Source organism: Exophiala oligosperma (genome assembly GCF_000835515.1).
Source record: "Exophiala oligosperma strain CBS 72588 unplaced genomic scaffold supercont1.10, whole genome shotgun sequence".
In the NCBI taxonomy this organism is placed as follows: Eukaryota; Fungi; Ascomycota; class Eurotiomycetes; order Chaetothyriales; family Herpotrichiellaceae; genus Exophiala; species Exophiala oligosperma.
In genome coordinates, this window is record NW_015622827.1 from 195736 (window position 1) to 211449 (window position 15714).

Genomic DNA, 15714 nt, shown 5'->3' on the forward strand with positions numbered 1-15714 from the left:
AAATCACGTACTCCACGTTGACCAGGTTCTCGAGGACTGACCAACAAGGACATCTTCCTTCATTTTGACCGTGAACCAACTCGATTCAAGCATGTTATCTCCCAATGTAACCTCTATCGATTGTTACGTCAAAATTACATCCGGAATGAGAGCATTTGACACTGCGTCCCCCAACAGCATTTCGAGCTAAACAATGTGTCTCATACTCTGTCCAGTTCTGGGATTTGGGGCGAATTGAATAGGTATTCTAAGCATGAACAGATGTCCAGTTAGCAGATCAAATTTTCAGGTTCTGACTATCGTCAGAGTGAGAGCCGCCCGCTCCATACTAGCATGATCTTCCCGTCTTCTGCGGATTCATAGAAGACACCTTCATTGTTTAATTATGCAGTCCGTATTCGTATCCGTATTTACTAGTCCGACGGCGGTTCGAGAGATGAAATCATACTCCGTGGTTGGTTGGTATCTTGATCAACAAGATCTTCATCGAGTGATTTACCTGAATCTCGTCCATGTACGGAGTATGACTATCTCAATGCCAGGATCCATTGTCGACATCTTTTTTCAAAACCTCGGGTTCAGCCACAACCTCATCAGGACACAGCCATCCTCACGGGCATCATTGGTGATCGTCAGTCTGGAAACGAAAACCTTGATACTCACGAACCTCAGGTGCTACGTGCTGTGCACTTTTCTCGCTATGCCTGTTTCTTTGAAAGCTACATTTCAGCGAGTTTCGAGCTTTGGTCATGACTCCTAGATAGGAATCGCCCCCCTTCTCTTCGAGGGTACCGCTAAGCTTGCTGAGGAGGGGTATTCTTTCAACAACAGGATGACATCTGATCCCCTGCAGCTGCAGAATTGATTGAAGACTTCAACGAGTAAGATTTTCTCGCTTCTGGTTATAGCCTACGAGTACAAGTAGGCGCCAATTCGAGTTTCAGCAGCGAGAAGCGCTTCGCCATTCGCCCACTGATCTTCTGCCACGCGCGGTCACAGATATCCCCGCTCGAGCAAGGCGCATTCAGCTGTACATACCAGGCAACTATCAGCCTGACAAACCCTCTCGCCACTTGTCCCTTTTCCCGGCATCTTCATTCATTGATCCGTTCCTCTATTCGACCTCAGTTCTTGAATCTCGTCAGTCGGTGAGCTTATGGCGCTGCCAAATCCAGGAGTGCGAACAACGGACTACCTTCCTAAGCCCGACGATGACACAGGGCTCTGTTTGCTGTCGCTCGATGGCGGTGGAGTCCGGGGTTTGTCGACCCTACATATTCTCAAGGGCATCATGACACGGCTGAATAAACAGCGCTCAGACAATGGAGAACCCCCGCTAAAACCGTGTGAACTGTTTGACCTCATCGGAGGAACAAGTACAGGAGGGCACGTACAATGGCCTATCTTGTTGGCTGCGCATAGCGTACTAACACATTATTCTACACAGCCTTATTGCCATTATGCTCGGCCGGCTCGAGATGGATGTTGAAGAATGTATCGTGGCCTACAACAGTTTGCTCAAACAAATATTTGAGAAAAAGGCCCATCGAATACCATTTGGCCGATCAGGACGCCTTCATTCAAGATTTGACAGTGCAAAACTCAAGACTGCGATCGAAGAGGTGATTGTCACACAAGGCTACTCCACAACAGAACCATTCAACGATGGGAAGTGTCGGGGATGCAGAGTGTTCGTGCAGAATCAATCGTTGTCGATTCATTATCTAATGCATGATCTAGATTTGTGTGCAGTGCCGAGAAACACATATACGGAATCACACGCCTGCGAAGTTATGACCATCCCCACGAATCAAAGATTGCTGCCACGATTAGCGAAGCTGCCCTCGCCACGGCGGCTGCCACCGGCTTTTTCGACCCTGTCTCGATCGGAGCGCGTTGTTTTATAGATGGGGCGTTGGGGGCAAATAACCCTGTCGTAGAGGTAGAGAGAGAAGCATCTGACATTTGGTGTACGGACACTGGCGACTTAAAACCCCTGGTAAAATGCTTCGTCTCTATCGGAACCGGAAACCCTGGCAAGAGAGCCGTTGAAGATAATCTGCTGAAGTTCTTGACTAAGACCTTGGCCAAAATCACCACAGACACGGAACGAGTGGCCGAAGAGTTCGCGTCGAGATGGAGACATCATTACGACCAGAAGAGGTACTTTCGTCTCAGCGTCGAGCAAGGACTCCAGGACGTCGGCTTGGCTGAGTATAAAGAACAGGGTCGCATCGAAGCGGCGACTGATCAATATCTACGCAAACAGCAGCAATCCTTTGGAATTCGAGATTGTGTTGAAAGCCTTAGGACCAGGCAAAGTGTGTACCTTGGATGCTCTACCTAGGAAAGCATATTCTGGTGGCTAACCTTATAACTAAGTGACAATAGATGCTGCACCAACTGATCAAAGTCATGTGAGCTAAACACCTTGTCGAAAGAAGGCTTAAACTCACATCGCACAGGAATGCAATGTTGCTGTAATGCAAGCCCGCACGATTACAGAAGCTTCAGAACCGTTGGAAAGACGCCAACTGACGTCTACCGTACCTCACTCATCTTGTGTCTGTCACTCCATTCCACCTGTAAATAAACGGTTTATCCCACGAGAAGATATCTTCGAAACCCTCCACCAAAAGCTGTTCAAGCCAAACGAGACCCAGAGAGTTACATTGTTCGGACTCGGAGGCATTGGGAAGACCCAGGTAGCATTACATTTGGCGCACTGGACGAAAGTGAACGAGCCGACATTTTCAGTCTTCTGGGTCTCTGCGATCAACAACGCGGCTTTTGTCCAAACATACACAGACATTCGACGAAAGCTTGCTGTCCAGGAGACTACCGCCGACGGGGATGCCCGGGAATGTGTCCAGCGCTTCCTGGACTCCCCAGATGCTGGTAAGTGGTTGATTGTGGTAGACAATGCTGACGATATGCAAGTCTTGTCTGGCTCGTCCAAGAATTCGGACGGAATTCAGCAGTATTTGCCCGAAAGCGACAATGGTGTAATCTTGTTTACCTCCCGCTCAAGGGAAGTGGCTTTGGCCTTGAACAGCGAGCTGGTCGAGCTCAAAGAAATGACGACAAACGAGGCGGAACGATTGCTGGAGAAGTCTTTGGTTGAAAAGGACCTGCTTAAAGATCGAGATGTAGTGAAGACTTTGCTGCAAGAGCTGACATATTTGCCACTGGCAATCACCCAGGCGGCGGGTTACCTCAACAGGAACCGAATAACAATAAGCAAGTATATGGACCTCCTGGGAGGAACGGAGACGGAGCTGGTGGCGTTGATGAGTCGAGAATTCCCCGATACGACTCGGCAATCAGAATCACGACACGCCGTCGCCACTACGTGGGTTGTATCTTTTGACCAGATCCAAGTCCTGAACCCTCCTGCCGCCGAATTACTGACATATCTATCGTTGATCGAGCCGAAAGCCATCCCGTTGTCGATTCTGCCACCGCTCAATTCAATGGAGGCGATAGTACACGCTATTGGGACCCTCACAGGCTATGCATTCTTGGTGCAGCGTGGGGACACTGAAATTTATGACATGCATAGTCTGGTCCATCTGGCCTCAAGAATCTGGGTGAGTAGGACAGAGCACGGCGCACGAGTGGAAAAGGAGTTCGTTGAGCACCTTACCCGAGTGTTTCCCAGAGGTCTGTGGGAGAATCGGGAACAGCGGCGATTATACCTACCGCATGCACTTCGTCTTCTCCGAGGAGAGAGAACAATGGAGTTGAGGGAGCGTTATTCTCTCCTTGGTGACGTAGGCGAATGTTTGAGGTCGGAGAGTTGAATCAGAGAGGCTGAGATGTGCTTAGAAGAGTCCTTCTTCTGGGGCCAGCAGCATCTCCCTCCAGATGACCCGCACCACCAGTATTCACAGTGCGCATTGGGATTGTTATACCACATAGATGGACAAGTCAAGAAGGCAGTTCAGCTACTCGAGTCACTGGTTCAGATCCAGGCGCTAACACTACCGGAGAATCATTCTCAGCTACTGTTGTCACAAGAGCTATTAGCATTGGCATATGTCGACGATGGGCAAGTCAAGAAGGCAATTCAGATACTGGAGACAGTGGTTCAGATCCAGACGCAAACGTTAGAGGAGTCTCATGATATTCCGCTGATGTCGCAATCAAGCTTAGCAACAGCATATCAGGCCGATGGTCAAATTAAGAAAGCAGTTCAGCTACTAGAGACAGTGGTTCAGATCGAGGCGCAAACGCTACCGGAGACTCATTTTCATCGACTGACATCACAATTCAATCTGGCCACCCTGTTATGGCGTCTGGGTCAACACGGCAGAGCGATGCGGATGATGACGACTGTCGTGGAAATGCGCCAACGCTCTCTTCGTGAGAACAATCCGTGTCGCAGAAGAGCCGAGGGGTGGTTGGATCACATGAAAGTGTCTTTGGAGGAAGGATAGTCATTTGCTTTGACACTATCACCATCAAACCCAAGGCATCATCACGCAAGATATCCTTGCCCGATGAAATCTTCCTTACCTAGGCAAACGCCCTCTCAACCGCTTCAGCCATCTCACCCAGAGTCTCATACGCCGCGCCCAGGTCAATCAGGCCTTTGGCTTCCAGTTCCTCCCTGTCTCCGCCCATGGCCGCATTTCCAGCATACCTCGCGATCCACACAGCCGGTCTGAAACCAAGAGCCTTGGCAGAGGCATGATCAATGTCCAGGTTCTGTGCGACCATCAAGGTCTCGTCCTTGGAAATGCCAAAGTCCGTCTTGAGCTTGTTGACCACGTACTCATAGTTGCGCGGGTTCGGCTTGTACGATCCGATTTGCTCGGCGGTGTAGATGCCATCCCAATGCACGCCCTTCAGGGGTCCGGCGAGGGTTCGCCCAAAGGATTCGTTGTCGACGTTACTCAGCACGAACAACTTGTAGTGCTTCGCGAGCACCTTCATCGCCTCCACCGTGTCGGGAAATGCAGGCCACTCTCCTATACTCTTGCCGAATGCGACCCGGTCGGCGTCGTCGGCGGCGTCGGGGACACCCAACGCAGCTGCGATTCTGTCGTATACGGACTCCAAGATCTTGGGGTATGCAAGGGTCGGGTTATCGTGCTCTACGATCTTCTCGTTGGCGGCGTACATTTGGAGTAATGTCTTGCGGGTTTCCGGGGTGTCGTCTCGTCGAGGGTCACCGGCCGGCAACTTTTGACTGAGTTTGAGAAGTTGAGGGTAGATGCCGGATTCCCAGTCGATCAAGGTGGCGTAGATGTCGAAGAAGATACCTTTGAAAGAGCGAAGATCGAAGGGCGCCATTGTCCTTTTTTGTTACTTTGGCAGGTCAGTAGGTATTACTTCGAATGCTCAATGATCACAATCTGAGATGGAAATATTGTACTGCAACGTGTGAGTAGAGATAGAAGATGCCCACGTCTCCCTTTTCCGGGACCGAGCTCAAAGTGTTTCTTATATTACAGAGTATCAATTACCTTCACATGTGAGTCTTGGGCTGCGCACGCCCAATGACCACGCTGATCATCCTCATCCCATAACAAAATGTACCCTAACACGGAGGTAGTTGGACGTTTGGGGAACAAATGGCAGTCCATAGCGATGATGCTGACTAGGTTCGTTCGGGCCATAGCTTTGTCAAAGGGTGTACGAAGAGCATGCCCCACACAATCTGGCTTCACTTTTGTTTCCTGGGAAAAACTACATAGGAGATTCTGTACTCCGTGGGTAATAAGCGAGGATTGAATGATATATCTCGCGAACATTGTAAGTACCGGGGTATGTAGCTACTCGTATCATGCATACTTCAAAATGAAATGAGCCTCTACTCTGTACATACGGAGTACTCTTACTCGTATCCGTACCTAGAAGTCTTCTATTTACGCGGCGACGTCATTGGCGCCCGCATTTCGCGCCATCACGTGGCGGCGGCGCTTCCTGCCCGCATTGCACGTTAGAAAACATAGTGAAGACAAAAGATTCACAAGAAAGCACAGTATTAACGTTGAGTAAATTTGGGGGTTTTTGCTATGGCGTTGGCTATGATACTCACTCTTTTTCGTTCCCTCCTGAACTGAGTCGTGCAATGAAGAGTTCTTGCTGTGCTTATGGCCCAACATCATTCCTTCGACTATGAGCCTGTGAGCCGATTCGCAGGTGCGAGCGCGGCGATACGGCGACCAAGAGTAAGTTAATTCCCAGAGGAAGAACCCCGTTCGTTCACTTGGCTGAATGGCATTTTCAAGGAAATCGCATACTTCTCCTACGATGAGGACCACAAATTCAGACTCGACGCATCCAGCCTGCGCTATTACTACCCTCCAACCTTACCGTGCGATCTCAACAAAGGGTTCGATACGTTCAGACAGTTAGATGACACCGCCGATGACCATCTTGCTGGACTGCTAGAGGCTATCATTGCTTATGAAAAAGAAAAGTCGGCCAAGACGGAGATTGACATTGTGACATGGCGCGGCATGATGACCAAGGTTAGGGAAAATCTTTCGCATACAATCACACCAACCATGTCTTTGCTCACACAGTATCTAGATCATGGTGGTACCATACTCCAAGCTTGACAATTGGGAAATGAACGCCACGCTCTTCCAGGGCACCATTTTCCTCGAAGAGAACCACACAAAGAAGCTTTCTTCGCGACAAGAACAGTTCACCGCGGGAGCCCGGCCGAACAACATCATGTCCCAAGATGTTATGAGTTTCTGGGGCTACAAGTTTGAAACCGTGTCTCTTCTCCCGGAGCCTTGGTCCGCCGTGACACGAGAGGACATCGAGTCACGCGAAGACCAAGTCGTGAGTAACTACGCCCAGTACTGCTCGATTGTCCGCACCGGCCTCGGCAAGGTGAAAATCATCATCGGTGGAGAAGTCGATGCCGTGATGGACTACAAGCCAGAAGACAAGTCTCAGCCCATCAATTGGGTTGAGTTGAAGACCACTGCCGCGGTCATCAATGAACGTGAGCAGGTCAAGTTTGAGAGGAAGCTCTTGAAGTTTTGGGCTCAATCGTTTCTGCTGGGTGTACCCAAGATTGTGGTGGGATATCGGTCGCCGCAAGGTGTCTTGGAGCGACTCGAGGAGCTTGAGACACAGACCATCCCGGACAAGGTTCGACAGAAGGGCAAGTATCTCTGGGATGGGCAGATCTGTATCAACTTTGCCGCGAACTTTTTGGAATGTAGGTGATCTCGTCGCAGATGGGTTCAGCACCACTGACAGAGTGCACAGGGCTGAAGAGCGTCATCACCGAAGATGGGGTATGGCGCATACGTAAGCGCGAAAAGGTTCCAGCAATAGAAGTCTTTAAGGTCGAAGAGACTGGCCACGGAGACATTCTGTCACCTGCCTTTGTAGAATGGCGAACAACCGGCCTCGCGGTTCACCAGAGCAAGTCTTCAGACGCTGCTAATACCACAAATGGGCAAGTCGAAACCCACGAGCCTCAATGATATCTTGTCGCCAGTTTGCTTCGCCTTTGGTCCTCTGATCGTTGGGCAAACAACTCGATTTGCACCATTACCAGTATCAAGCAGGTTCTGAGCCAGAGATGTCAGGAACTCCGGTGGATACCTGGCCTGATGCTGCGTCTCGCTTGCGTTGGGCCGCGACAACCTTCTTATGACCACGACTTGAGACATGACGGTTCCACTCATCGATCGTCATCAATATCTTGTCGCACGTCTCGCATTTCTGGGCCACTCGAGAGTTTGTCGCAGCTTGCTCATCGGGAGCAGAGAGCATCTTGTTCGCAAGCTCTGATAAACTTTTGTTCTCTGGAAGGGATCCACCGTCGAGAAACGATTCCACAAGCCTCTGGGCGTGTTCGAAAACATCGGTGTCCCAATTCTCGAGATTCGTCCCATCAAGAAGAAACATCATACTGAATTCACCCGCCTGTTGCAGTGCATTAGCCAGTCGGATTCGAATATAGCGATTCTGGCGCTTTGCATAGCGTCTGGTCCCTCCCTTTACAGCTTCCACGGCTTGCGCCAAAGCGCGAGATGTCTGGGGAGAGTTGACCCCCGAGATTTGCTGCTCCTGGATGTAAGGCTCCATCTCTTTGTAACCAATCGAAACCCAAATTCCCTTGGATTTGTCCACTGGCACACCTCGCTCAGCCAGATCTTTATCGAGGGCTGTTAGGGCGACTGCTTCATCCACAAGCCCACTTTCCACCATGGAATCCACACGTGCATCGAGTCGCTTTTTCAGTACGGCATCTTCAGCTTCCAACCACAGAAGCAAGGTAGGATATCGTAGAGCAGAGTCTTCACCACCATCGATCATGCTTTCGAGATCTTCGGAGGTGACACCAGAACTAATGTTTCGACCCATTGCATCTTTTCGTTCTTGTTGCTCAGCATACACTTCCGAAGCCTTCTTGCCAGTCTTTAGCCAGATCTCGAGCGACCGCTGGATCTTTCGTCTGTCTCTTGGATGCCATCGGACTGCCATTTGAGGGTCTACTTCTTGCAATTTTGCGAGTATTTCCTCCGTTGGTCGTGACAGGATCGCGAAGTCCACGATTACTCTCCCTTCAGTATCTTCTGCGTTACCTTCTTCCTCGTCTGCCGAAAGAGTCTCGTCTTTGAATAGAAGAGCATGCGTGTAGTAATGCGTGCCACCCACGAGAATCGGTAGCTTTCCTCGGGACCTGATCTCATCTACGACCTTGGTACTCTCCTTGACGAACCTGTGGACAGTCCATGGCTGCTCTTCCAGTCCAATGAAATCCAGCAGGTGGTGCTGAATGCCGTTGCGTTCACCATGTGGGATCTTGTTTGTTATGATCGGCAGTCCCTTGTACATCTGCATGGCATCGCCATTGATGATTTCACCATTGAACCGTGTGGCTAAATCAACGGCCAACTATCTGTAGCGATTAGAACATTGGGGTATGATCAGTGATTTCATTGTGCGCACCTTTGACTTTCCCGTACCAGTAGCACCCATAACAACCACAATTGGGTTATCTGGTCGATGTGATAACATTTTCAAGGCTCTTCTTACTATTGAGGACATGGCACAACTTTCTGCATTTCAAGATAGTACTTTTGAAGCATCATTCCGGGCTGACAGCACCAATCTGAGCGAAGATTAAAGATGATTTTGTAGTAGATGAAGAGAAAACCGCTTCAGAATAGGCTGACAGCCATTGACAATCATAGTACCCTCTGATACTCCGTAGTAACTTGTAACAGTCACACTCGTCCCGTCTTGGAGACCAAAATCTTTTGGTGTTAAAAAGGATGCAATACTCCACCGTACAAGTAGTTTTACGGCCGACTGAATGACAAACGATGTGCAATTCTATAATCATTCTCCAAAACTGCGATCAAGTTTCCTAAATTTCACTCCCAACCAACACATTACAACAAACTCGCCCGAGGCGACTACTGGTCGGTCACGATTCCATACAACTCACCATGGCCGAAGTAGTTCAAGCGCGGACATCGTTCGCCCCTTCCTCTCCCTCGCGCAAGCGGTCGGCATCCCCAGCTGCAGAAGATTCAGCCGCCACCACCACAGCCCTCACAACGACGACCAACAATGACACCACACTCGCCTCGTCAGAACCACCCGCGAAGAAGACCAAGTTGATCCGGCGCAAACGACGGCCCGCGCGCCCGCAGGTCGACCCTTCGACCGTCAAGTCCGAACCCCCGCCGCAGACCGGCACAATTTTCAACATCTGGTACAACAAGTGGTCCGGCGGCGACCGTGAAGATGCGTACCTCTCAAAGACCGCGGCCCCCTCGCGGTGCAACATCCGCAACGACAGCGGCTGGACCGCGGCGGACAAGACCCCCGGCAGTTATTTCTGCCTGTTCTTCGCCCGCGGCCTGTGCCCCAAGGGCCACGAGTGCCAGTACCTCCACCGCCTGCCGACCATCTACGACGTCTTCAACCCCAACGTGGACTGCTTCGGGCGCGACAAGCACAGCGACTACCGCGACGACATGGGCGGCGTGGGCAGCTTCCTCCGGCAGAACCGCACGCTCTACGTGGGCCGGATCCACGTCACGGACGACATCGAGGAGATCGTGGCGCGGCATTTCCAAGAGTGGGGTGAAGTCGAGCGCACCCGGGTCCTGACGGGGCGCGGTGTGGCCTTCGTGACGTACGTGAACGAGGCGAACAGTCAGTTTGCCAAGGAAGCGATGGCGCATCAGGCTCTGGACAACAATGAGGTCCTCAACGTGCGGTGGGCCACGGTTGACCCCAACCCTCTCAGTCAGAAGCGCGAAGCTGCGAGGATCGAAGAGCAGGCCGCCGAGGCCGTCCGGAGGGCTTTGGGCGAGAGGGCGGTGCGCGAGATCGAAGGACGAGAGACACAGGAAGAACGAGAACAGAGGCGGATCGAGAGTGGGTTCGGACTTGACGGGTACGAGGCCCCAGAGGAGATTTGGTACAACCAGCAAAAACAACTCGAGGATACGGGCAGCAAAGGGTTGCTGGATGCACCCGCGCAGGATCAGGCTGACCAGGCGGCTGGTTCTTCGACGACGACGCAATATCAAGCCGGAGGTGATGGCGGCGACGGCAGCAGTGGTGTTGATGGTGGAATCTTCTCGGGTTCGACACTGGCGGCGCTGCAGAGGAACAAGACTACGGCGAGATCGCTACCTGCGCAAGCCGCCAAGTCAGCCGCCCCTGCTGGGCCGTTGGTCGGGTATGGCAGTGATGACGAAAGTGATTGATTGCGTATCATCCTACCGAGTACATGGGCAGAACAGTCAATTGGCTGAATTATTGAAATCCAATCGAATCATGCTCTGCACCAGATTTTTCATTTTATTGCTAGCGAAATATTCAATTGATGCCAGTTTTATTCTTTTCGGTTTGAACACTCCCTCCTCTGTTGTCTTGATGTACTCTTATGTCACATGGCGAGTATCTCACATTCAGGCTGAGCAGATCTATCCTTTTATACGGGAGTTGCAGGCTACATATTTCTTCTCCATGTTCTTTTCCGTCGGAAAAAACCACTACTACAATTCGCCGTGCTTGATACCCACCTCGCCACTGAGATCCGGCATCCTCATGATGACCACGACCAAGCTGGTCCAGCCGGTGAAATGCTGCGTCCTCTGACCCGCCCCGGTCTCGGGGTTGTACTGCTCCCACGCGAAGCCCGTGGCCCTCCACTGGTCAAAGACGTTCTTGACCAGGTTCGCCCGGAGCTCCGTGTAGATCTTGGTCGCCTGGGTCTTGACCTTGCGGGGCGCGTCGGGGGACCGCGCGACGTCCAAAAGGTTCTTCACGATGAGGTAGTTCATGTTCACCCAGATCGGGGACCGCCAGTAGTTCTCGTCCGTGCCGTAGAACTCGTCGGACCTGGACAGGGATCGGATCCCGTAGGGAGACCACAGTTCGCTCTCGGACGAGATCAGGTCTAGGATGTGCGGCAGGTTAGGGTGCGTGGGGGGGATAAGGCCCGTCATGAACGGGAAGAGGGAAATGTATCCCTTGTGGCAGACGTGGGTGGAGTCTTCGTAGTCATCGATCGTGGCGTCGCAGTAGGCCTTGTTCTCGGAAGACCAGTGCAGGTCGTCGATGTTGCGCAGGATCGCCGTGTATTGGGCCTTGAAGTCGCCGGTGTCGTCCGTCTCGGACAGGAGCGTGGATAGGCGGAGCAGGGTCTTGCTCATTAGTCCCACCCACGATATCAGATCGGCGTGTAGTTCGCCCGGGTGAGGAGGTTGAGGACGGGGGTAGTCGTCCAGACCTGACGTCAAGATGTGTTGAGGGGTGCGGCCACGCCAACGGTACGCTTCTTTCGTGGAGAAGGCTTCGCGGTCGTAGGACTTGACGTCGCCGAACTGGGTGCGGCGGAACCAGTAGTACTGTCGTTTCAGCAGGGGGTATAGAGATCGAAGTTCGGATTCGATGTGAGGCTTCCGGGCAGAATACTCAGGGTCGGATGCCTTGTCCATGAGAACGTCGATGATGAAAAATAGTGTGGGTGGATTGGCATAGTGAGGATATTGGACTTGGAATTCGGCAGGGACTTTGCTCCGAGCTTCGGGGCCCAGGATCTGTTCCCGCGCGATCCAGCCATCCTGGTCCATGAGGTTGAACCACGATTTGACAATTTCCATGGTAGTGTCGAGGTCCCATTCCGCAATGGGAAGGAGATGGAAGCCCTCATCCCATAAGAACCCGCGGGGAAAGAAAGGTCTGGAGGGCACGGAGGTGAATAGTTCGTGCGCTGGATCTTTGACAATCTCTGCACGGGCTCGAGCTTCGGCCGTCTCTTCCCAGAAACCCTCGTTGTCTTCGTCGTACTCTGGAGCATACGACCTATCGACAAGCGAATCGCCATAAAAGTATCCTATGCCACCGAAGAGATTGGAGAACATTGACTCGGAGAACGCGGTGTAAGCAGGCCTGGTGAAAGGTGGCCGGGGTTCAAAAATTTCCTTGAATTTAGCCTTGAAGCCTTTAGAGGCTTCAGAGATAGCTTTAGTCAAGGTCTCAGATGACATGGCAGGGCCTGACGCCGATTCAAAAAGGACGTCGAACTGGAACTCTCCGACGAAGGTCTTCTGAATCATGTGGAAGTTCCCTGGGCCTGGATGCTCAGAGATGGAAAAGGCTGCCCATGGAGGGGGCATGTTTTCCTGGCCATACTCTTTGATATATCTGTCGATGTCCTGCTTCATGCTGGCAAAAACAACATTCTTGGCTTGCCAAATGGCCTCGGGCGGTATCTGCAAGCTGGAAACCAATGGCCTGTCCAAAGGCTTCTCATCCCACGAGGGGTGAGTCTTATAGGGCATTCGATTCTCTGCCGAATCCGAAAATATAAAGTTGAAATCACCGAGTTCTACGGTCGAGCCATGTAGGATCACTTTCTGGTCTGCACTAGTGTCCGTCTCTTGGAATGCCAGCTCGCCCAATCCTTCCATGCCAGCATAGAATATGAACGCCGTGACCAGGTTCGGGTGGGCGTCTTCTCGAGGTGTGCCTTTGATCCTTGCTGCCCAGCTACCTCCATTTTGGCCACCAGGTACTTTGACAAAATCAATTGTAAGGTCGAGCTTGTTCCCAGTATCGTGTATCGTTTGCCGACCTCCGTTCTGAGCGTCGTACTCTTCCCAGCCATAACCAGCCATTCCCTCATTCTGCTCACACGTGTGACGGAAATTGGTTTGGCTGGTGGTGAAGTCCTCAGTGTTTGCCCATAGCAGGCCTGTCAGCAAGCTGTTCGGCAAGCGAGGTCGAACTCCAAAGTAGAGGTTGGGTCTGAAGGGTCCCCATAGCAGAGTATCATTTGTAGTCGCAGTCACTTGTTGTGCGCAGGAGAGAAAGGAGAGGAAGGTGACAAGGACCGGGAGGAGGTGTCGAGATGGCACAGAGCCTCTCGAGAAGCTTGACATGATACTCTGTGCCGATTGAATAGGTCTATGTTGTCGAGGTCGCCAGCAACTTCGTGTTCGGTGATTTGGCGTGTCAAAACATTTTCTGTGTATGTGGTTGATCTGGCCTCAGCCGACGTCACCGATCGCGGATTCAGGAACGCGCCAATTGTTGTTCACACTAAGAAGCGTTCACGGAACTGGACTTACATTGCAACAAGTAGTAGATGAAGCTATCTAACATACTCCATTTCTAGGATACTCTATGCGACTTCAGCCACAGACCCTGCCTGTGATGCTCCAGACGTTATTTCAGGAGATTCTACTATTGAGAAGAACCTCATAATGTGCAACTTGGGGAGCTTTTTCGGTCCAGAGCATCAACTATTCTGAGAGATAGAAAAGAGATACGTTCTCAAGACCTCTGTCCAAGTCCTCACGCTCCGCACGACTGAAAACACAACATGAGAGCATTTGCTGTCTTGGCCCTTTCGAACGCCTTGTTTTCCCGTAAGAATCAGGGATCAATTTACGACCATCGTGACTCCTTTCCTCAGTAGCAGCATGTTCGATGAGGCTGTCCACGATAGATTGACAAACAACACGCGACTCCAACTCGAGATGGTAGGGAAAACCATCTCCCGATCTTCACTTAGGTGAGTGTTCGTTCTCATTTAGCGCAGCGGTTCAGCCTGTCTGCTGGAGGGTCACGTGAGAGAACTACCCTCAAGCACCAAAGGTAATACATACATCGTGTCTCAGCCAAGAAGCGCCAAAGACATCGACTCTGCTACTAAGAGATCTGGACAAAGATAGCTTGTAACATGGTGCCTCGACCGTGCCCCATCGAAGAGTTGTTGGCCCCCATGCGGCGCTTAAGTCGGCGCCAACAAGGTCTCAGGAGTCCATGATAGCGGTTTTCAGTCTCTGCAACTAAGCCAAGCTGCAGAAACAGCAATTCGAAGTCAAGTACATCCTCAAACTCTATGTGTCTGATGGTGGTGAGATTTCAGTAACTTCGCTCGGCCACAGTGGACATGGGACGTTGTCAGTATGGCCGCAGCCAGCAGCACTGGTGTCTGGTGGGCCATACTTGATACTCGTCAACCGTGGCGGCTAGTTCCTAGCAGCCATAAGCATCACGTCAATAACGGCTGCTACAATTTTGCTTCATGCACTATCATCTACTCCTAAACCCACTTCAGGGAACATTTCTACAACTCCTCACAGTTGCGGTGAAAGCTACTCTTGAGAGCGCATCTATTGCTCCCTTCTCGTTGATAGCCCTCGTCACGCAGTAAAGGTGCCTGCCTCTCGGGATACTGACCACTATCATGTCGACAACTACGATAACTGGATTAACGACCATCTTTACCCCTCCAGCGTCCTGTAGCTCCTCTTGGACGTACGAGAAGGAGTTCTACAACAGCATCCAAGGCGGCTTGCTCTTGCAGAATGCAGTATCCGCGAACGTGGACACAGATTGCTTCCCACCAGGTTTCGCCTATACTGGAAGAGTACCTTTTCCAACACAGGTATTCAGCCCTGGAGCATGTCCAGCTGAGTACGTGACAGCCACGCTATCCTTCAGTGGGGACAAGTCCTTAGCAGTTTGTTGTCAAAGGTGAGTTTGGTTCTATCAATGCTGGAGTGCAACTACATCCCTGACGGCTAACAACGATGACAGTGGATTTTCTTACACCAGCACTTTCAGCCTGAAGGATCAATTCAACTCGACCACAGTTCTCTTTGCAGGTTGCACAAGCACTTATCCTTCTGAGAATGGCAGCACTGTTGTACCGGCTCGCGACGACCAAAGCTTGACGCTTACCACCGTCACAGGCCCAATCATCATGTGGGGACAGCCGATCAGCGTCGAATTCCAGCAGCAAGACCTTACTCTGTTCCCAACAAGCACGACTACGACTATGGCAACTGCTCAGCCCTCGCAAGCTGCTACTCAAGGTACCGGTGGCCCGACTTCTATGGTGCCTGGTCCGGCTTCAGACCACAGTGGCCTCTCAAGTGGTGCCGCAGCCGGTATTGGCATTGCAGTAGCATTGTGTGCTCTCGGCATGATAGCCGGTATAATCTTTCTTTTCTTGCGAAGGCGCAGAACGAAAGTGAAAGGTCATCCAACCCGGTTCGAGGATGACAGTGGCAACCAATGGTACTCGCGGCGGCAGGAGCTTGAAGGAACATCGTTTGATAAGAGCATGCAGAGCTTCACAAATATCCAGGAAGTGGACAGGAGAAATACCAGGGGCCATCAGGGCCCCCTTTTGTCGAGATCCACTCCACGAGTTGAGCTTGAATAGTCTTGCGCCGTCTCCCTCTAGAG

At 51.5% G+C, this 15714-nt stretch overlaps 8 protein-coding genes across 8 annotated transcripts; 5 read left to right on the forward strand and 3 right to left on the reverse strand.

The window, feature by feature from the left end:
• Positions 1-1460: 1460 nt before the first annotated feature.
• Positions 1461-3803, forward strand: PV06_09271 (uncharacterized protein; the record flags this gene model as incomplete). Its single annotated transcript, XM_016410705.1, has 4 exons — positions 1461-1690; positions 1741-2321; positions 2392-2417; positions 2466-3803. The coding sequence occupies 4 exons, from the start codon at positions 1461-1463 to the stop codon at positions 3801-3803; spliced, it is 2175 nt and encodes a 724-aa protein (XP_016258512.1).
• A 15-nt stretch (positions 3804-3818) lies between these two features.
• On the forward strand, positions 3819-4439 carry PV06_09272 (uncharacterized protein; the record flags this gene model as incomplete). The annotated part of the gene is made up of 1 exon (XM_016410706.1): positions 3819-4439. The coding sequence occupies one exon, from the start codon at positions 3819-3821 to the stop codon at positions 4437-4439; it is 621 nt and encodes a 206-aa protein (XP_016258513.1).
• On the reverse strand, positions 4342-5405 carry PV06_09273 (haloacid dehalogenase, type II). Its single transcript, XM_016410707.1, has one exon. It carries the CDS (start codon positions 5296-5298, stop codon positions 4519-4521), a length of 780 nt encoding a protein of 259 aa, XP_016258514.1. The 5' UTR covers positions 5299-5405; the 3' UTR covers positions 4342-4518.
• Positions 5406-6002: 597 nt separating this feature from the next.
• On the forward strand, positions 6003-8020 carry PV06_09274 (uncharacterized protein). Its single transcript, XM_016410708.1, has 4 exons — positions 6003-6179; positions 6240-6482; positions 6544-7189; positions 7240-8020. The coding sequence occupies exons 1-4, from the start codon at positions 6102-6104 to the stop codon at positions 7458-7460; spliced, it is 1188 nt and encodes a 395-aa protein (XP_016258515.1). The 5' UTR covers positions 6003-6101; the 3' UTR covers positions 7461-8020.
• On the reverse strand, positions 6660-9184 carry PV06_09275 (tRNA dimethylallyltransferase). Its single transcript, XM_016410709.1, has 2 exons — positions 8935-9184; positions 6660-8880 (listed from the first exon to the last, which is right to left on the reverse strand). Exons 1-2 carry the CDS (start codon positions 9031-9033, stop codon positions 7537-7539), a joined length of 1443 nt encoding a protein of 480 aa, XP_016258516.1. The 5' UTR covers positions 9034-9184; the 3' UTR covers positions 6660-7536.
• Positions 9185-9383: 199 nt separating this feature from the next.
• PV06_09276 (uncharacterized protein) lies at positions 9384-10853 on the forward strand. Its single transcript, XM_016410710.1, has one exon. The coding sequence runs from the start codon at positions 9438-9440 to the stop codon at positions 10710-10712; it is 1275 nt and encodes a 424-aa protein (XP_016258517.1). The 5' UTR covers positions 9384-9437; the 3' UTR covers positions 10713-10853.
• On the reverse strand, positions 10789-13451 carry PV06_09277 (uncharacterized protein). Its single transcript, XM_016410711.1, has one exon. It carries the CDS (start codon positions 13392-13394, stop codon positions 11004-11006), a length of 2391 nt encoding a protein of 796 aa, XP_016258518.1. The 5' UTR covers positions 13395-13451; the 3' UTR covers positions 10789-11003.
• Positions 13452-14707: 1256 nt separating this feature from the next.
• PV06_09278 (uncharacterized protein) lies at positions 14708-15691 on the forward strand (the record flags this gene model as incomplete). Its single annotated transcript, XM_016410712.1, has 2 exons — positions 14708-14997; positions 15061-15691. The coding sequence occupies 2 exons, from the start codon at positions 14708-14710 to the stop codon at positions 15689-15691; spliced, it is 921 nt and encodes a 306-aa protein (XP_016258519.1).
• Between the last annotated feature and the right edge of the window lie 23 nt (positions 15692-15714).

Bases quoted from the DNA above. Each gene is read 5' to 3' on its own strand.
- PV06_09277 (XM_016410711.1), bottom strand. From the start codon at position 13,394: ATGTCAAGCTTCTCGAGAGGCTCTGTGCCATCTCGACACCTCCTCCCG.
- PV06_09273 (XM_016410707.1), bottom strand. From the start codon at position 5,298: ATGGCGCCCTTCGATCTTCGCTCTTTCAAAGGTATCTTCTTCGACATC.
- PV06_09275 (XM_016410709.1), bottom strand. From the start codon at position 9,033: ATGTCCTCAATAGTAAGAAGAGCCTTGAAAATGTTATCACATCGACCA. The intron at 8,881-8,934 runs GTGCGCACAATG...CGCTACAGATAG, and splicing joins CTGGTACGGGAAAGTCAAAG to TTGGCCGTTGATTTAGCCAC.
- PV06_09274 (XM_016410708.1), top strand. From the start codon at position 6,102: ATGGCCCAACATCATTCCTTCGACTATGAGCCTGTGAGCCGATTCGCA. The intron at 6,180-6,239 runs GTAAGTTAATTC...GGCATTTTCAAG, and splicing joins CGGCGATACGGCGACCAAGA to GAAATCGCATACTTCTCCTA. The intron at 6,483-6,543 runs GTTAGGGAAAAT...CACAGTATCTAG, and splicing joins GGCGCGGCATGATGACCAAG to ATCATGGTGGTACCATACTC.
- PV06_09276 (XM_016410710.1), top strand. From the start codon at position 9,438: ATGGCCGAAGTAGTTCAAGCGCGGACATCGTTCGCCCCTTCCTCTCCC.